Source organism: Malurus melanocephalus, unplaced genomic scaffold (genome assembly GCF_030028575.1).
Source record: "Malurus melanocephalus ecotype Western Australia unplaced genomic scaffold, MMel_1.1 scaffold_191, whole genome shotgun sequence".
Lineage (NCBI taxonomy): Eukaryota > Metazoa > Chordata > Aves > Passeriformes > Maluridae > Malurus > Malurus melanocephalus.
In genome coordinates this window covers 390,223-407,994 of record NW_026623423.1, presented here as the reverse complement: position 1 = coordinate 407,994, position 17,772 = coordinate 390,223, and the positions used below count along the sequence as shown (strand labels likewise).

The window sequence follows — 17,772 nt, the reverse complement described above, 5'->3', positions numbered from 1 at the left end:
AAAACAGAACAAACAGATAAATGTGGATATTTCTGCAGAGCATAATGTCCAGTGAGATACAAGTTTCTGGAAGAGCTTTCCACATGTAATCAACTGCATTTGTGTTGTGAATGTATACTGTAGCCAATGACCAATATTTGAAAAGCAGAATCACAGACTGAGTAAGGTAGGAATGGATCACTCCCCAATCTCCCTGCTCAAGGGGAGTCCTCCACAGCACATTCCTCTGGAATGTGTCTAGACGTCTTTAGCATATCTCTAGAGAAGGTCTCTGTGACGTGTGCCAACTGCTTGGCCACCCAYAGAGTAAACAAGTTCTTCCTCATGTTTAGGTAGAACTTGCTGYGTTCCRCTTTCTGCCTGTTGCCTCTTGTCATCAGACAGATACCTGCCTGTCACTGAGCACCATTGAGAAGAGYCTGGTGCCATCCTCTTGACACCCTCCTTTCAGATCAGACATTGATGRSRWCCCTTCTCGGTTGCCTCTTCTCAAGGCTGAAAAGACCCAGCTCCCTCAGCCTTTTGTTGTGGAAGAGATGCTTCAGTCCCCTCATCACCTTTGTTGCCCTCTGCTGGACTTGCTCCTGGATTTCCGTGTTTGTCTTGTACTGAGGAGCCCAGAACTGGACACAGCACTCCAGATGTGCCTCACCAGCACTGAGTAGAGGGTCAGGATCACCTTCCTTGATCTGCTGGCAATGCTCTTCCTATTCCCCAGGATCCCATTGCCCTTCTTGGGCCCCAGGACACACTGCTGGCTCATGGACAGCTCATTATCCACCAGGACCCCAGGTCCTTCTCCTCAGAGCTGCTTTCCAGCAGGTCACCCCCAGCCTGTGCTGGTGCCTGGGGTTGTTCCTTCCCAGGTGCAGGACCCTGCACTGGCTTTTTTGAATTTCACATATTTCTTTTCTTCCCATCCCTCCAGCCTGTTGAGGTCTTTCTGAAGGGCTGCACAATCCTCTGGGGTATTGGCCATTCTTCTCAGGTTTGTGTGATCAGTGAACTTTGCTGAGGAGTCCTCTGTTCCTTCATCCAAGTCATTGGTGAATAAGTTAAACTCCACTGGAACCAATGTCGATCCTTAGGACTGCTACTAATGGGCCTCCAGCCTGATAGGGTTTGCACTGCTGATTAAAACCCTCTGAGCTTTTCCGTTGTTTCAGTTCTCAGTCCACCTCACCATCTACTCAACYAACCCACACTACTAACTGATACAGTGTGTGCTTTGCCTCCTTTGGTGTTTTCCCTGGACATCAGCTATTTGATCATTTCCCACTTAGCTTGTACAGTAGGTTCTGGATAATGAGTAATTCCAGTGGAAAACATTGCTTCCTTTCTTTTTTCCCCTCCCTGTATCTGAAGCGTTTGAATTGTTTGTCCTGGACACCCTTTGTAAAAACGAATGGTTATTTTAATAAGTTTGTCATTTGTTAGAGGTCTTGACAGTTTATTAGGTTAGAATTAAGTGCTTTTATTCCAAGTAACCGGTATTGTTGGAGGAAAATAGCGTAATTTTATATGTGTGAAAAATGTTTCAACCCCCATAGCAATTATGTATTTTTATATCCTRTACAAGCAAATACAAAAATATGATCACATCTCCAAATGATGTTTCTTTGTTCGAGGATCCTCTTGCTTCTTTTCTTTTCTCCCCTTCTCTCCAGATCCTGGATATGAACATTTTAAGATAGCAGAAAAATCCCATGGTAATTGGATCAAACTGTATTTAGAGGGGAATAATTCAGAAATACTCTTAAATCTTGGCAAGAAGGTCCTGAAGCTATACTTGGAGGCCCTCAAGACTTTGAGTTCTTCATTAAGCAAACAAGTAGCACAATATGACATGTATTCGATGATGGTGGGGACTGTCATCATTATGGAGGTATGAAAATAGATCTTTCTGTGAAAAAGTTAAGTGCACAAAAGTAAAAGTATCTTGGTTTTGGATATGAAATGTTTGTACTTACTGGTCTTTAAAATGACTGAGTATGGATTCTTGGGGTTGGCTGACATTCTGCTTGGATGAAATTAATGCTCTTTTTAAAGTAAAATCTGGCCTTTAAAATGATTCAAGAGTGCTTTTGATATGAATTACTTATACTTCAGCGTAGCTAGCTACGGTAGATATGCAGATATGCTACAATTTAAATTACTTCCATATTAATTTCTATTTTTGAGTAGCTTTACTGCATAAAGGAAAGAAAGAGTCTAGCAAGTAAAGTCCTAGCTGTTCCTCTATATCTAACATGGAGTATAGCTGCTCCAAACAGGCAATACCTTATATGGACAATTTTCACAGTTCAGGTATTCTTTGTACTGATTGATTTAGAGCCCTGAAATAAATACTTGTTGTAGGATTACCTCTTCATATCTCCCATAGAAGGTTAAGATATGCCATGTCTGGTATTTTAAATGGATCTCTCTAACTGATATTTTGGGCAAAACTCAAGTGCTGGAAATAGTCTCAAAAGCTTGGAAATAAYATGAATGCTTTGAGAACCATTTAGAAGGGATACCACAATACCATGTCTGGCCACTGAAGTACCAAAGGTTGCACTGACCTTTTAGACTGTAAGATTGTCAACTTTTCTAACRTGGATGAAAGTACCTACCACAAGCTTAACTTAGTCCTTGAATGTGTGTAGTTCCTCAAGACTGTAATTGGTGTAGCTCTGTTGCTGTTCAGTGCTTGGAACTGATAAAGCATGGGCAGCTAGCTGATATTTGAGTCTCCTTTGTTCTCAGAGTTCAGTGCCTTGTCACCCAGGCACTGTTCTCTGCAAACAGAATGCTTCTGAAATGGCTTTCTGGTAGACTGCTCAGTGGGGTTAGTCACTCTGCTGATCACAGGAATGAGTTCCATGGTGCCCTTGGGTAGATGAGATGGTGGGTTCTGTTCCTGCTCTACAGATGGAAGATCTGGAGGTTAACAAAGTTCAGTGCAAAGCTGAAGGTGCTTACCTTTTTTTGTTCTTTTGTTTTCAGAACCTATGCATTCAAGCTGTTGACAGTCACTTTAGATCTGAAGCATTGGATTTTTTGTTCTCCTGGAATGCATTTGTAGATGCTTACTATTTCTRGAAGACAAATCTTAGGTGTTAATCAGCCTTCATCAAAGAAAACATGCAGCTACTAACCACAGAAATTGCTGTTGAGAAGTGTATGCTCAGCATCACTGTAAGACTCCAGCAAAATGGCTGGAGTTTTTTCTTTTCTCCCATGCAATACTCAAGAAGCTGCCTTGCTTTCCAAAATGTTTTTGTCTTGATACCGATTTTCCACCTTCACTTAATAAATAAATAAGAGTAGGGAAGCTCACTTGTTGCTTCAAACTACGCTATGCTACAAATGCCAGTTATMCTGTATTTCAGATGAGGAGAATACCTCTGGGACATGAACTGATAACAGTGCATTTGCTCAAAAGACCTAAATTTAGTTTGATAGATATCTACAGAGTRTTTTCCTGCTGAGAAAATACTGTCTTTGTTTTAATTTTAAGTGTTGGGCTGAAATGTAAGACTTAAGCCAACGTGATATTCAAAAACCTGCATATTTTCATAACCAAATAAAATATGAAGTAGAATATGAAGAAGCAGCAGACTACTGCAAAGCATTCGATTTTTTTTCAGTCTACTTTACTGTGTCTCACTGTAGAGTGGGAAAAATTTTAGGCATAGGTCTTCACAAGTGACAGTGAAATATTATAGTTTGACAGTGATCTGATATAGTTGCTTTTTTTTATTATTTGTTTTAATCTTGCCCTAGCACAAGCTGATTGAGATCAGTCTAGTCCTAGCTCCATCTCTGCAGCTTGCAAAGCATTTTTGCATCTGGCTGAAGTTTCCCATGTTTTTGTAACGGCTTGTATATGAGTAGCGGAAAGTTTCGTTGTGTTGCTTATCTCCACTGCTACARTTATGTGAAAGAAAGTTTGGAATTCTGCCTCATATCTGTGCAGCTTAGAGCAAAGTAAAAGTAAAACCAATAAATTAAATTAAGGAAAGGTACAAAAAGTAAATTTTGAGAGAATTCATAAGCTCGAAATTGAGCATACACTTGCATGATAGAACTTCCCCTGGTTTKGGAAGTTATTTAGCTCAGCAGGATTTCATACATGTCTATTTCTCATACAAGAAATAAATTGCTTTCGACAGAATGTATTGACTTCAGGCATTTACAGGTGACAAACAAGGAGTCAAATTTGTTTGCTTAGGAACTATTTTGATATTGGGAATTCAAGCTCTTACTTTTACAGGGAATGAAGATTGTACGTATAATTGGTTACYAAAGGTGAGGAGGCAAATGAAGATTTATTAAACATGGAAACTTGTATGTMTAAGACCTTAATAAATGAAAAGACCATATTGGATTCTTCCATTTATATGGTAATAATCTTACTGGGGAAAAAAAATCCAATTCAGTTTTTCACAGGTTTTTTTGATGAAGTATGCATATTAGCAGAGTGACATGGATGACAACAGCATGATTTTTTTCTGTGAATTCTTGTTTTATATTTTAGTGACCTCAATTTTTAAAATAGTAATCCTCTTTTTTCCTAGGTTCTGCTACTGCTTTTGCTCAGTGTTCCAAAAGCCCTGAGCAAGCGGGCAGAATTTGAAGTACCCCTCTCCCCTCCACTATTCTCTCTGCTGTTTTACTTGATGTGTCTGATGCTGTGCGCAGTTCATGTCATTGTATGCACATCYGCAGAAAGTCTGTGCTATTTCTGCAGTATGTCCTGGTTAACAGCAGTTGGAGTGATGATGCTGATTTCTGCACTCATGTGTGGTATTTTATCTGCTATTGCAAAGAACTTTGAGAATTCCAGACTTCCACTGAAGGTAAGAGTATACATTAATTGTGGTTTAAAATGTTTTGCTTTTCATGGCATACTGTCGGTTAAAATTTTGTTGTCTCTGTGTATTTGCTTAAAGAAATTCGTATTTTTAATGTAATTTGAATAGTTTAAAATTGTCATTGAAATGTGCTGTTTTCACTGTTGCATGATACTGATGGATGAAGATCCAAGAAGTGCTTATTTTGACATAATTTGAGGACGTTTTAAATATTGTACATTGTTTTGCAGTTGACTTTGTGAGATCGAAAACAGTTATGCTGTATACAAATCCTAGGCTGCTACACAGTTATGTTTGCAATCTCAATTAAARCAAGATGTATAATACTTTACAACGTGCACAAAGGATAGTAATGATCTGACCCTTCCCAAATATAACAGACAATAATGCTCTAAGAAGAATATACTTCGCCAGTATACCTTTTCCTATATTGGTATTATTAATGTTCAAGTTTTTATTTTTAATAATTTTGAAAATGCAACAGAGGGAGCCAATTTAATCTGTCCTTTCTACTTTTGAAGTTTAAGAAAYGGAGTTTGTTAAAATCTTTGGAGTTCTCTGAAGTGTTCTAAGTGTGAGGTGTTACCTTCTGTAACTTACTTTGATGAGTTTTATTGTTGTGTTGAATAGAATACAGGTAATTCCAAGGAAATAGAATCTGCAATGTCTCTGCGAAAGAGTGTGCCAAGAGCTGTCAGTCCCACCATAACATCAGCTTCTAGCTGTTCTTTCTACTGTTTKTCAGTCGTGTTTTTCAAAGATCTCWGATGTTCAATAGCTTCACTGCTCATAATACTCCACTCAGTGGTGCAACCTCTGTGCCATAAAGTCCTTCTTCAATCTATGTTTCTTAGAATCATGATTGGGTGTTTAGTACCTTTTCTGTAAGTGTGTGACAAAGTATGGCAAGTACATTTCTTTACTGATATGACAATATGCTCCAAACAAACTTCCTGAATTATCATTTAGTAACAGCTGCATTTCTTACAATGCAGAAAATTCAATATTCCTGAATAAAGATTACTTTAGCACTCTGTGCAGATATGTGCTGTAATTCATGAGTTTAAATTTAAATCTAAATTGTTACAAGTAAGGTTGCTAATATTTTTTATTGAAACTACACCAGATTATAATTTTTTTCTGTATTTTCTGATTTTACGTTCTATTTCTTAGAAAAAGAATATAGCCTTGAAATATTTAATACTTCAGTGTCTTCTGTAGAAATTTCACATGCACTTTGTGCACTGACAAACACAACTAAAAGCTTGTTTTTCATCTTGTTACCAGTTTTTCTCATTTTAGTAAACAGTAGAAATCTAAATATGGTGACTTTTGTAGACCTGCATAAAATTTACATATATTTCTCTTCAKTACCATGGAGAGCAATGACAACAGATAATACATTTTTTCTCTGGRTGCATAGTCTCAAAGAATCACAGAATGATAGAATGATCTGGGTTGGAAGGGACCTGAAAGATCATTCAATTCCAAATCCCTTCCATGGGCAGAGACACCTTCTACTGGACCAGGTTGCTCAGAGCTTTAACTAGCCTGACCTTGAACACTTCCAGGGATGGGGCATCCATAGTTTCCCTGGGAACCTGTTCTAGTGTCTCAYCACCSTCCGATTATCTGCTTCAGGTTGATAATACACAAATGAGGTTTTCAGCAATGTTTTCCAGGTTTGTGTGTGTGTATGTTTTTTCAGGGCTGGGGCCTGTTAGAAATAAAAAAATACTGGATTCTCCATCCCAGATTTCTCTGTGATTGCATTTCTACCTGAGATATATCTGATAATGTGGGAAGTCTAAGTGTGTCTTAGGAAGTGTAGGCAATAATAGTTCTGTTTGAGGCAGACATGACTTGGTATTCAGACCTGTAGAAATATATTTTTGTCATCATATCCTCACTCCTGTTGCATAGGTGAGTGCATTGCTGTTTGTATATCACATCAGTCAGAGGGGCTTTGCTATCTCTCTTCAAGTTCCAAAGAAAGCATGAAATATTTTGTAGGTTTAGTTAGTATGTACTTTCATTCTAGACATGTATAAAAGCAATKACTTGATTCTGATTAACATTTTTGCTGGTCTCAGGGCTGTTGTAGAATGATATGGTRGGGCATTCTTTGGGTCACTGCTTAGACAAATAGAGCCTGGAGAAGATGCAAGAAGCAGGGTATAAATCTGGTGCTGCTTGTAATGTGGATATGTTCCAAAAATTCATCTCCATTGTTCACCCCATTTCCAKTAAACTGCTTAGATTTTGGTGGGGGAAGTGGATTGTTTTTATATGCTGTGTGTTGATCTTGAAGGGCCTTCTGTGTGAATTATGAGTACTACTTATGCTGAAATGTCTCTGAATGCAAGTGTTTTGTGATGTGTCATCTCCATGTTACGAATCTGCRTGTGGGGTCCACTTCTGAAAGAGTTCTGAAGCCCTGGTCTTCTGATGGTGAGAGTGGAATCCTGAATCATGATCTTTCTGGTTAAAGGAAAAAAAAAAAAAGCTAAAAAGCCTTTTCTGTGCTCARGCTATGCAATAAAATGTAGGTATTTTAAAAGTAATTAAGATAAGCTCTCCTGTTAATGGCTTCAGAGCTTTTTTCCTTCAAATTGTTTCCGTTCACATCTAAAGATTTCTCTGAAGTGCTTCTCATTTGTAATGCTTTTTTTTCCCACTGTGGCTGAATATAGAAACTGATTACCAAGTTCATGAATTTTCTGAAGACCAGTGCAGGCAGTGTTAGCATCTGCTTCCTGACTGTTATTTATAGATTCTGATTGCTATGTTTCTAGCAGCACCAGTCCCTWCTTTTAATGATACTTCAGGCTTTAAATAGTTCTGCAGCCTTTTATGAATTACAGAAAATTGTTAAAAGTTCAAAGTTCTCGTTCAGAGTTTCACTGTAATTGCTTGGTAGTTGATTTAAACATGGTATTTACTACTACTAGATGTGGGGGTTTTGCCCCCTATTTCTGATAGAAATGAAAACTGATAGTTTTTTGAAACTAGTACACAAAAATTAASACTTGTCAAATAGAGGTTTTAAAAATTTTCATTATATAGATTTATAGTGGCTTTTTATTACATTTACAATTTTTAAAGCACCTTTTGGTTTTCCTCCTTTGTTTTATGTTCTTGATGAATTGAAAAATTTTACATTTTTATGCAATTTATGCAAAAATATTTTTGGTGTTTTTTGACTTGGGTAGAAAAGAGGTCATTTGGTGTTTTCTTTACCAGGTAGCTTTCAAAAATGATTCCAAACTACTTTGAAAATAGAGAAGCAAGAGTGATGGAGTACTTTGTTACAAGAATTTTGTAACAAGTACTTTGTTATGGAAAAGCTACCATGGTGGAGAATCAAGACTTGTTTCAGGGAGCTCATGTATTAGAASTAAATAGAATAAGAAGTATTTAAATTGTGAGTGATGATGACCATGAAAAAATAAGATGTTTCTCATGTGAAAAATAGTTGCAAAATTTCTCGGCCATTAACGGTGGATGGTTAACCACAGAGAAGCCAGATAGCTGGAATAAGACTCAGAACACAGGCTACAGGAGGTTTTATCTTGAARTGAAGGAGTTTCAGAATTTAATGGTCAAAGATGCATATATTSTGTCATTTATGTACTAGCACTTTTGCACGCTAGCAAGATGCGTTCAAAGCAAGGGCAGAGAGGTCAGTTTTATATTGCTTAAGTACTAGTGYTGAAACATCAATTGATAAAGATGCCATGGTTTGGGAGATTATATATTTAYCTCATGTGAGGCTGGGATTAAAAAATTTCTAAACAAAAAATTCTGGATTAAGTTTGTTTGTCAAGATATCAAACAAACTGAGAATTATACAGGTTTTTTTTTAATATCTGGAGTGTCCGCTGAGTTCCTAAGAGTTGGACAYGTTCAGCAGCTGGAAAGACAGCTGTGAATATCAGAGTAAGACCTGTATTTCAATGCCTTTAACCAAATCTAAAAACTAGGCACAATCTAAGCAATCTAAGGTTAGGCTGTATATGATGCCATACTCATGGCATTCCTAATAGGTCAGAGTTCATATATAAGGGATTACCAGTAAATTTAGAAAATCTTGATGGAGGTGTTTTCACAATTTCCAAAGATCAAGGCTCAGGAGATTGTAATTTGTATAATAATTTCCAATTTTGCATAGTGATTTAACTCTGATCTAAAATGTGGTTTATCAGTAAATGTTATTGGATTTTAATCCTTTGAGATGAATATAAGAGTAATTTTTCTCTCTTTTCATTGAMGTTGTGAGAGACAAGTAGGCAAGAAATACACATTTCTGACCCTGGGACATTTCYCATTAATGCCGTCATTTTAATGAGGTTTTTGTATGCTCACCATTGATAATGCATCACTTCTTCAGTATTTATATCAGTGGCTGACAGCAACCAAATACAAGAGACAAATCCTTCTATAGATTTTGTGTTGTCTTACGAAGAAGACAAATTATCTCAGACTTGGTCATTCTCATTTATTTAGGATATCRGATTCCCTTGTCTCTGCAAGCAGATGACGCTTACATGCTCATTTATTTAGTTAGCCAAGATCTTTAAGGTCAGCATGATAGAATTATTGGAATCTAAACTTGCTGAAGATCAGTCATGTATTGTTCTTGTCTCAGCTTTGTGAATTTCATGCTCTTTGGTCTTTGCACAGACTACCTTGTCCTTTTTTTCCAAATACCAGCTTATGGTATTTGCTCTTCAGAATAGAGTACTAAACAAACCTGAGCAGTCTTTAGAACACCAAGGCAATTTAAAATGCTAGTAAATTTAGATTGGACCTGGGCATTTTTCAGATTATTAATATTTTTCCCTCCATTATTATTGTGTGTGACCTCACGGGGACTCTTCTGGTTGTGTGGGGTTTTGTTTGTTTGTTTGTTTGTTTGTTTATGTTAGTTTTTTTAAAGTGAAATTATTTTGGTGTAGTGTAATCTTTAACAACACAAGAAATGAAGGAGATGTGAATAGGTATTAACTGTAATTCTGGCTCCTGCATTCTTCCACATACATCTCATAAAATTTCGATTTTCTAAAAACTTTTTTCCCCAAAGCAAAATTCCAGATAGTTTAATTAGGTTCTTGCATCAAGTGTCTTTGTTGTCTTCACTATTACATAGTCTTGCGCATTGAACAAAAATATGTATGCTGCTGTCAGTAAGTYGTGAACACAAGTGAGAATTGCATCTAAGATGCTCAGAGATACTTGTATTGTTTACAGCTGCTTTCTTGTTACTTGCTCAAAGGTCAGTTTGTTTATATTTTCTTTTAGCACAATTTAAATTGGGCAGAAATTGTAGTATACTGTGCATATTTTAATTTAGTGTGTTCTCTGAATATTCAAGTTTTTTTTTTWAAAGTTTGTTCATAGGTCAAATGTAGGAGGATGATGTGGATAAAATACGCAGTTAGGGRAATGAATGTGAAAGCAGTTTTAGAGATCTTTGTTCTGAAGTAAAAATGGCATGCAGTAATTTAGATTTGGCTTTTAAATTTTTGTTTTATTAGGTGCTTAAAATACCAGTTTAAGAGATACTCCAAGATATTCTCCAATAGAGCAAAAATAGAGAAAATAAAATAGTGATGTAAGATTTTTGACAGTTTCTTGCCCAAAATTCTTCACAARTATGTGTGTTACACTCTTTGTTAAGGTATCTTAGGAAGCCCGTGCTGGTTCCAGTGTCCTCCAGGGCTGGGGTGTTTGTCTTGCCATGCAGTTGTGCATGCCCATCCTGGGTCACTGTCCCACCTCTGGCTCTGACTTTGTGGGGAAGTCAAAACAGACAGAGGTGTCTCCAGTCAGGGGCCCTGTGACCTCCCTCACATAGCTGTGTACTCTGGGCCCTCCGGTTAATCACGCTGGCCCACAGGCCTGGTGAGCCATGGTCACTTTTTCTGTTGCTGACACTCTGACCTGTCTTGTATGTACGCTGATCCCTCCAGCTGCTGGTWCCTTGGGCTCACAGTTCCGATGGCCAGTAGTCCCCTCTCCAGTCACTGTAGCATATGCTGCAGTCATGGCACTGCAGATTGTGTGGGTCCAATGACCCAGATGTCTCTGCAGCTGCTGGCACTACCTTTAACCTGCTCTGGTCTCAGGTTGCTGACATGCAGGCTTGTCCCCAGCTGCTTGCAGTGGCATCTTGCACGCTTGCAGGTGGGACAGGGAGTGGAGTTGCACAGAAAGATAGGGTAAGATTAAATAAGACAGGATAGACCACAGTGACCAGGCCTAGGGCTCAGTCAGAAAACTGCACTGGCTCTTGCTTACATGTAACTGAATCTTTTCTCCTCTTACTTCGCCCCTGCTTCCAGCCTGTTCCTCATCACCCCCTCTTCCCCATCTTTGATGCTTATTTGAATCTTTGCTTAGTGGCTTTGGTTAGTGACTTGGTACAGATCCACAGGTGCCATCAGGTAGCTGTAATGTCTAGCTTCCACATCAAGTGTGCTGCACTTCCCCCTTATCTGTTATGGAGTCCAGACTGATGCTCTTCAGAGCTAAGCTTGTGTTTTCTTACTGGTCTGGCAATGAATGGCTGAAGAGTTTTGGTCATCTTTATGGTCTCCATTAGTGCTTACTTGTCATGGTTATGTCTCTGTGTGGTCGTTTTTATGGCTTTCCCTGTGTGCTGAAGTGATTCTTTACCTGATAATACCARTGAACTGGGTGCTCTCAACTTCTACATGCCCTTGTGCTCTCTCTTTAGCCCTATCATTGAAGGTAGTGATGATAAGGCAATTTCAATTAGCTGCTGAGAACAGGAAAATGAGCTAATGGAGGCATTACACAAAAAATATTGTGGTTTTAGATAGGGACAGTGTRTGAAGTAAATAACAGATGGATAAATGTTTGTTTAAAGTAGATTTCAACGCATTTCAAGCTTAGGGGTCAAGGAGTGCCATCAGGAGGTAATTTTGTAAACTTGAGTAGTGAAATGAAGGCTGTCACTATTAAGTTGAGGATATCACAGATTTCAGCTATTAGAGACTTAATTACGTATTAACTATATCTCAAGTTTGATTTCTTCAGGATATTTATTTTTACTTATACAAATATGCAACAGGRCATGAACTTGTTTTGAATCTTCTGTTACAAGGTGGTAGGCAATCTTAATCTGTACAGTTGTGGTGATTATTCATAGAGAAGTTTTATCACTTAAACAGAAAGCAATTTTAAATGCATAAAAATTAAGTTGTAGTGTGTAAACTTAGCATRAAGTAAGTATGCTTCACTGAAATGATTGTTTTATAAATTTTTGAGATTTTTTAAGATAGAAATAAGTTTTCATGCTGTTTATTTTGTTTTCTTAGAGAAAGTTGCTGTAAGTACAATGTGAATACTTACAAGTGGAATTTTTATATACTCTTTCACCACTGCTTTTTTTTTAATGTTTGCAGAATCCTACTGTGTCCAGCTCTAGCTGGTCAGAAATAGATGTGCTGATTCTGGCTGGAACCATTGGCCATGTTTTGAGTTTGGGGGCAAGCAGTTTTATAGAAGAGGAACATCAAACCTGGTATTTTCTTATCAATACGCTTTGTTTGGTGCTGTGTCAGGAACTCTGTAGAAATAATTTTCTTCTGAAAGAATGTGACCTTCAACATAGCACCAATGTGAAACAAAATTTTGATAGTATGGCGGAAACCTCTGAGTGCAAGAATATAGACATTCCAGCAGCAATTAATTCAAAACTGGGCAAGGCCACCTCTTCATCTGAATTCATAAAAGGATCAGATAAATGGATAAGCTTAGCAACTCCATGGATCATCCTTATTTGCTGTCGGCTCCTTCGATCCTTGAATCAGACAGGTGTTCAGTGGGCTCATCGGCCAGACTTTGGACATTGGCTGACAAGGTGGGTATCTGATTTATTGTCACACTTTCTGCCTTATTTAAAAATTAATATGTGTTTCATTTGATATGTATATATTCTGTATGTATATACAGAAATATGTATATATTTCTGTGTGGTCTCTGATCAGAGAGTGCTGCAAACATACAAGGCAGATAAACAGTGAAGTGACATAAGGAATTTTTCTTTGCTGTTTTATGCAGGAGTGATTCTTCGTGTACTATCAATAGTTTATAATCTTTGCCCTGCACCATGACTTATCTAATTAATGCCAATTATACATGATAGATTTATCAGAAGCAAAAAGTAAATATTTTCCATACGTAAGTCAACAGTGTCTGGTTTGGGAAATTAAACATCACTTAATAGAATTAAACTCTTGAAATTAAGGCAGGAAGGTTCTGCATAATTCCAAACTTTATGAAGTCACAGGAGAAGATGCTGCAYATTGAATTCATCCTTGTCTGTCATATGGTTTTAATGTGTGGGTAAAAAGCTGAAGGAATTTTTTGAGTGTAATTTGCTAAACAAGAAAGGGAATTTTTCATAACTGAAAGTACACTGGAGGAGTGCTTCTCCTTTTTTAGTGTTTTGAAGAACTGTAGTTATAATGCAATGATACTTGAACCATCTCAGGTACTTCTGTTGGTGGATGGAGAAGCAATACTTTGTGACTGACTAGTCAAGGTTTTGCAAACAGCAGATGAARAGGCTCTGTTGTGTAAGATAAATAGATTTCTTGCCAGTATCTTACAACACATGGATGAAATGTCATTCATCATTCATTAAAAATGACATGAGTGAATGGRCTAATATGAGACTTGTTATTTATTGGCAGCCTCACAGATGAAATGCTAATTGCAATGACAGGCATGAGTGCTGAAAGGCATGAGTTGTGAGGGAATTTATCGTATTTTAGCAGTTGTTCTATACAAGAGTTTTCACCATGCATTTCTGCTCTTGAGATGAGGTGAGGGAATGAATAAAAAAATTGTATTTCCTACATCAAGTCCATATGATTGATAACTGACTCCTTCATTATGAGCTAAGCCAATGTGTGAGCAGGATGAGGCATGATTTGATGTGTCTGTGAGGATTTTTGCAATTAATCCTGAGCATCTGCCAAAGATTTATTTTCCCAGTAATGTCCTGAGCCAGGTTTTTTTTTTTCAGACTGTCAGTCTTTTTTCCTTGAAGTGTGCTGGTGCCTCAAGGGCATGAAACAAGGGYCTGATACTCCTGCAGCTGAAAACTTGGTTTGTTTCAGATATATGCTGTAACTCATGTGGTCCCACAGAGATGTTTATTAACTCTTGGAAATATTACCAGACTTCTAAAACTTGCGTGTGCATGTATGGACTTAAGTTCCAAAGATCCTGTCTTGCTTTAATATGCTCCCACCTCTGATTTCATKGTGCTAAGTATGYCTACAGTGCAGCAAAACCTTTTATAGCCTTAGGCTGTGGGGGGGGAACCTCAAGGACATAACACAGGTGAAGTAATCTGCAGATAGACCTTCTAGGTGCTTCTAGAGCTTCCTGATTTGTAACGGAAGTGGGAAATCCTTATGCCCAGCTCTTACACTATTGCCTATCAGGGGCTTCCAAGCAACCCACTCAGGTAAACTCAAGGCTTCTTACACCTGTTCTAGCTTGCTCTTTTGTTGTTGTTGTTGTTGAGGAAGGAATGGGTAGAAGGGAGGGAATAGGCTATATATGTGTTTGATTTCTGTCCCTGTGAATTGGMATTCATATGAATTTGAATATGTCTGTATCTTTTTCTATTCTGGGTAAGCCATTACTGGACCCATGGTTTAACACAGGGTAAGAAATAACCTTCCTCAGTCTTCTGGTAATGTTCTTTATAATGCAGCTCCAAATACTGTTGGTTGCCTTTGCTACCAGGGCATGTTGCATGCTGGTGGTTGAGTCAGGGTCCACCCAGACAATCAGAATCAYCTCTGAAAAGATCAGCTCCCCAGTCTGTCCTGATGTGTGAAGCTATTTGTTCCAAGGTGCAGGACTTSGCTCGTGCCTTTGGTGAACTTCAAAAGATCCTGGTGGGCAATTTCACCAGCCTGTCAAGGGGCCTTGATTGTCAGCAGACCCACCTACTGTATCGGCCACTCCTCCCAGTTCTGTGTTGTCTGCAGACTTGTTGAGGGGATAGTGCCCATCACACAGGTCATTAGTGAGGACATTAAACAGTATTGGCCCCAGTGGGAAGTCCTGAGGTTGACAGATAGTGACTGGCCTCCTGGTGGACTTTGTGCTACTAATGGCAACCCTGTGAATCCAGCATTTGAGTACTTTTCAGTCCACCTGACTATCCACTTTTCTAGCATGAGATTTCCTATGGGGGTGTTACAGGAGYGGTGTTAAAAGCTTTGTTAAAGCAACAGGCAAACAGCAATGTCTGCATAATGTTCTTCCACTGAGCTTGTCTCATCACAAAAATCTGTGAGATTGATAAACTATTCTGCTTCGTAAAGCCGTCACAACCCTATTATTAAAGCTGTCTGCCTCCCCCTGCAGTAAGACTGAAGTACAGCAGCTTGATATCAAAACGAAGCCATCAGAATTTTACAGGTGGATTGCATTCTCTGTTCCCTATCAAATTATGGCCTCACAATGGATGTATTTGCTTGGATCTTGTGGAAAGTAGAAGAGAAAAGGTCCTACCGGTATACTCTTAGGCTATGACTGATTGGCTAGAATAGCATACTGTGGGAGCTTTTGCCATGCAGGCAAGGTACTTGCTCTGTTTCTCCTTACCTTGCTGGCCCTGTATTTCACTTGTTCCTGTGTCAGTATGGTGAACTAAATCACTAAAAAGATGTGGCTGGAAAAATAACTCAAGTTGGCATGGGAAACTCTTGGCTTTCAGTTGGATGACTTCTTGCTGATTTACCATTGGTCTTCATGGCAAATGGGCTGGCTTATAACAGCAATGCGTGCAGGGAAGAGCATACAAGTCAGCACTGCTGTTGTGGAAATTACTGTAAAAAAGAATGTAGAAGTATCTGCATCTTTTGAARTACTACAGACATAGATATTTACTTTCTGCCACTGTTGAGCATTCCTTACAAATAACCACCTGCCTTTCAAATCTAACTGCTTAAGAGAAATGATTCACTGCCTTGTACTTTGGGAGGCTTACTAAGTCCAGAATGTTGTGCCATGGCAGGCTAGGAGGATGTGTGATAGGAACTGTCAGTGTCACAGTTCTGCCTTCTCCCTTTCATTGGTGGAACTGCTTTGGCTGTGTTCAGGGAGTACGTGAAAGAACAGAGCCCTGGCAGCCCTGCTGCAGGTCACTTAGTCTGCTGTGGAGGTACATCCTGACTTAAACAATGGAGCACTTTTCAGCCTAACAAGAGAATATTATGCATGTGTCCCTGCTGACRTATGTTTCAGTTGCAATATAGGGTTAAAAGATTAGTCGTATTAGAAGTATAACAGTTTTTGGACTTGAGTGATGGGATGTAGTAGAGTTCTTGACTCTGTTATGGCTCACTGAACAAGCTTCAGAAAGATTAGCCAGTGATGCAACTGAATTTTTACACATCCTGTGGTCTGTAAAGTGTCTGGGATTTCCTATTTGGCCAGCATGCTTGCATTTTCTTTACTTGGTGGTTTTGACATCTTTGTTCTTTTTGCTTCACATGATAACAGGGCTGTAGAGATGTCTGTTTCCTTAGTGATTTGATAAAGGTTGAGATGATGTGTTGTCCTCATAGCATGAACTAAAAGTTGATGAGTTGCATAAAGCACTTATTCCTCTTCCTAAAATGCATTGCTAGTCTATAAGGTTGATTGTTATTCTATTTTTAGTATTAGTTTAATTTGCATAGTTATGTCTTAATAGCATGTTTTTTACTAATAAGAATTTAGACCCTTTCTTGGATCATATRTGCCCTTGTTAGTTTGAATTCAAGTAACTCAGGCTTTTTCTAGCCAGCCTTCTATCTTGTCTCTAAAGAAAAAMCAATGAACAAATGGTCCTCTTTTTTTATTCTCCTGTATTGATATTTTAGACATCTATGCTCATACTCAGGCTAGTATTTTGCTTAACTGGACAGTGTTTACAGGGCTCAGCATTTGAGACAGAGACACTGTTGGCCAGGTTTTTGTTTGATGTAAGCATCAAAACGCAGAAAATCCATCCAAGCTATAGTGTGTTGAATTTGGCTATTATGAATGCATTCAACAGTACTGAAATAAAGAAAATATTCTTTGTTGTTTGTACACAGACTGTAAAACCTAAAAAGTACTTTGATGGGAAAAAGAGCAAAAGAAAATCAGACAGTAGATGAAGTGGAAGAARACATGCAATCTATATCGGACTGGAAGTTGGCTTTTCTTTTTGGTTGGTTAGTATTCAGTTAGTTTTATTAGTCTGTTAATCTTGGCCACAGTTGATACTTGAAAGGTGTCAGAGCTGGTACATGGCAGTGTCAGCTAGAAGAGAAGTGACAAGAAGCATCAGCATGGGAAGATGATAMTATTTTCTTTCAATAATGTACTTAACCATCACCAAATGTCCTTCCTCTCAAAGCCAGCAAAGCTTGTGATTTCTGTGTATTTAGCTGTACTTAGTAAAATAAAAGAAACAGKTAAAAAGGGCCTTATCCACTTAAATTATTAATCATGCACATTTATAATTCCTGTCATTCTATTTGTATTTTACAGTAATGAGGTGAGATCTTAGCAGTGGAAAAAAATGTCTTCAGCCTTTATTGTGTTACCAGAAGTAGGGGTGTAGACCTCAAGCTATTTCACTAGGAAGATAGAGCCAAAGTACACTTTTTTCCTTCCCTTCTCACTGGAAAGCTCTTGGTTCTTCGCTTTCAATTTTGTAGTTTGTGCAACACCCTCKACATTGCAGCTGATCAGAATAGCTTGTTGTGCTTGTATTTCTTAGTAGACTATCAAAATAATTTAGAACTTTGCAAAAYGATTGGACTATGTGTTGAGCAGATGCCATCTCCTTTCAAAAGATGTGCTAATTACATATGCTTTTAGCTGC

General features: G+C 38.2%; 1 protein-coding gene across 1 annotated transcript in view; it reads left to right on the top strand.

Annotated features, from left to right (window-relative positions):
• Positions 1-17,772, top strand: part of PIGG (phosphatidylinositol glycan anchor biosynthesis class G) — an 84,540-nt gene that overhangs the window by 18,581 nt on the left and 48,187 nt on the right. The window contains exons 7-9 of the mRNA XM_057373247.1: positions 1,668-1,885; positions 4,563-4,844; positions 12,290-12,747. Coding sequence (XP_057229230.1) covers positions 1,668-1,885; positions 4,563-4,844; positions 12,290-12,747 — 958 coding nt within the window. The remainder of the gene's footprint in view (positions 1-1,667; positions 1,886-4,562; positions 4,845-12,289; positions 12,748-17,772) is intronic.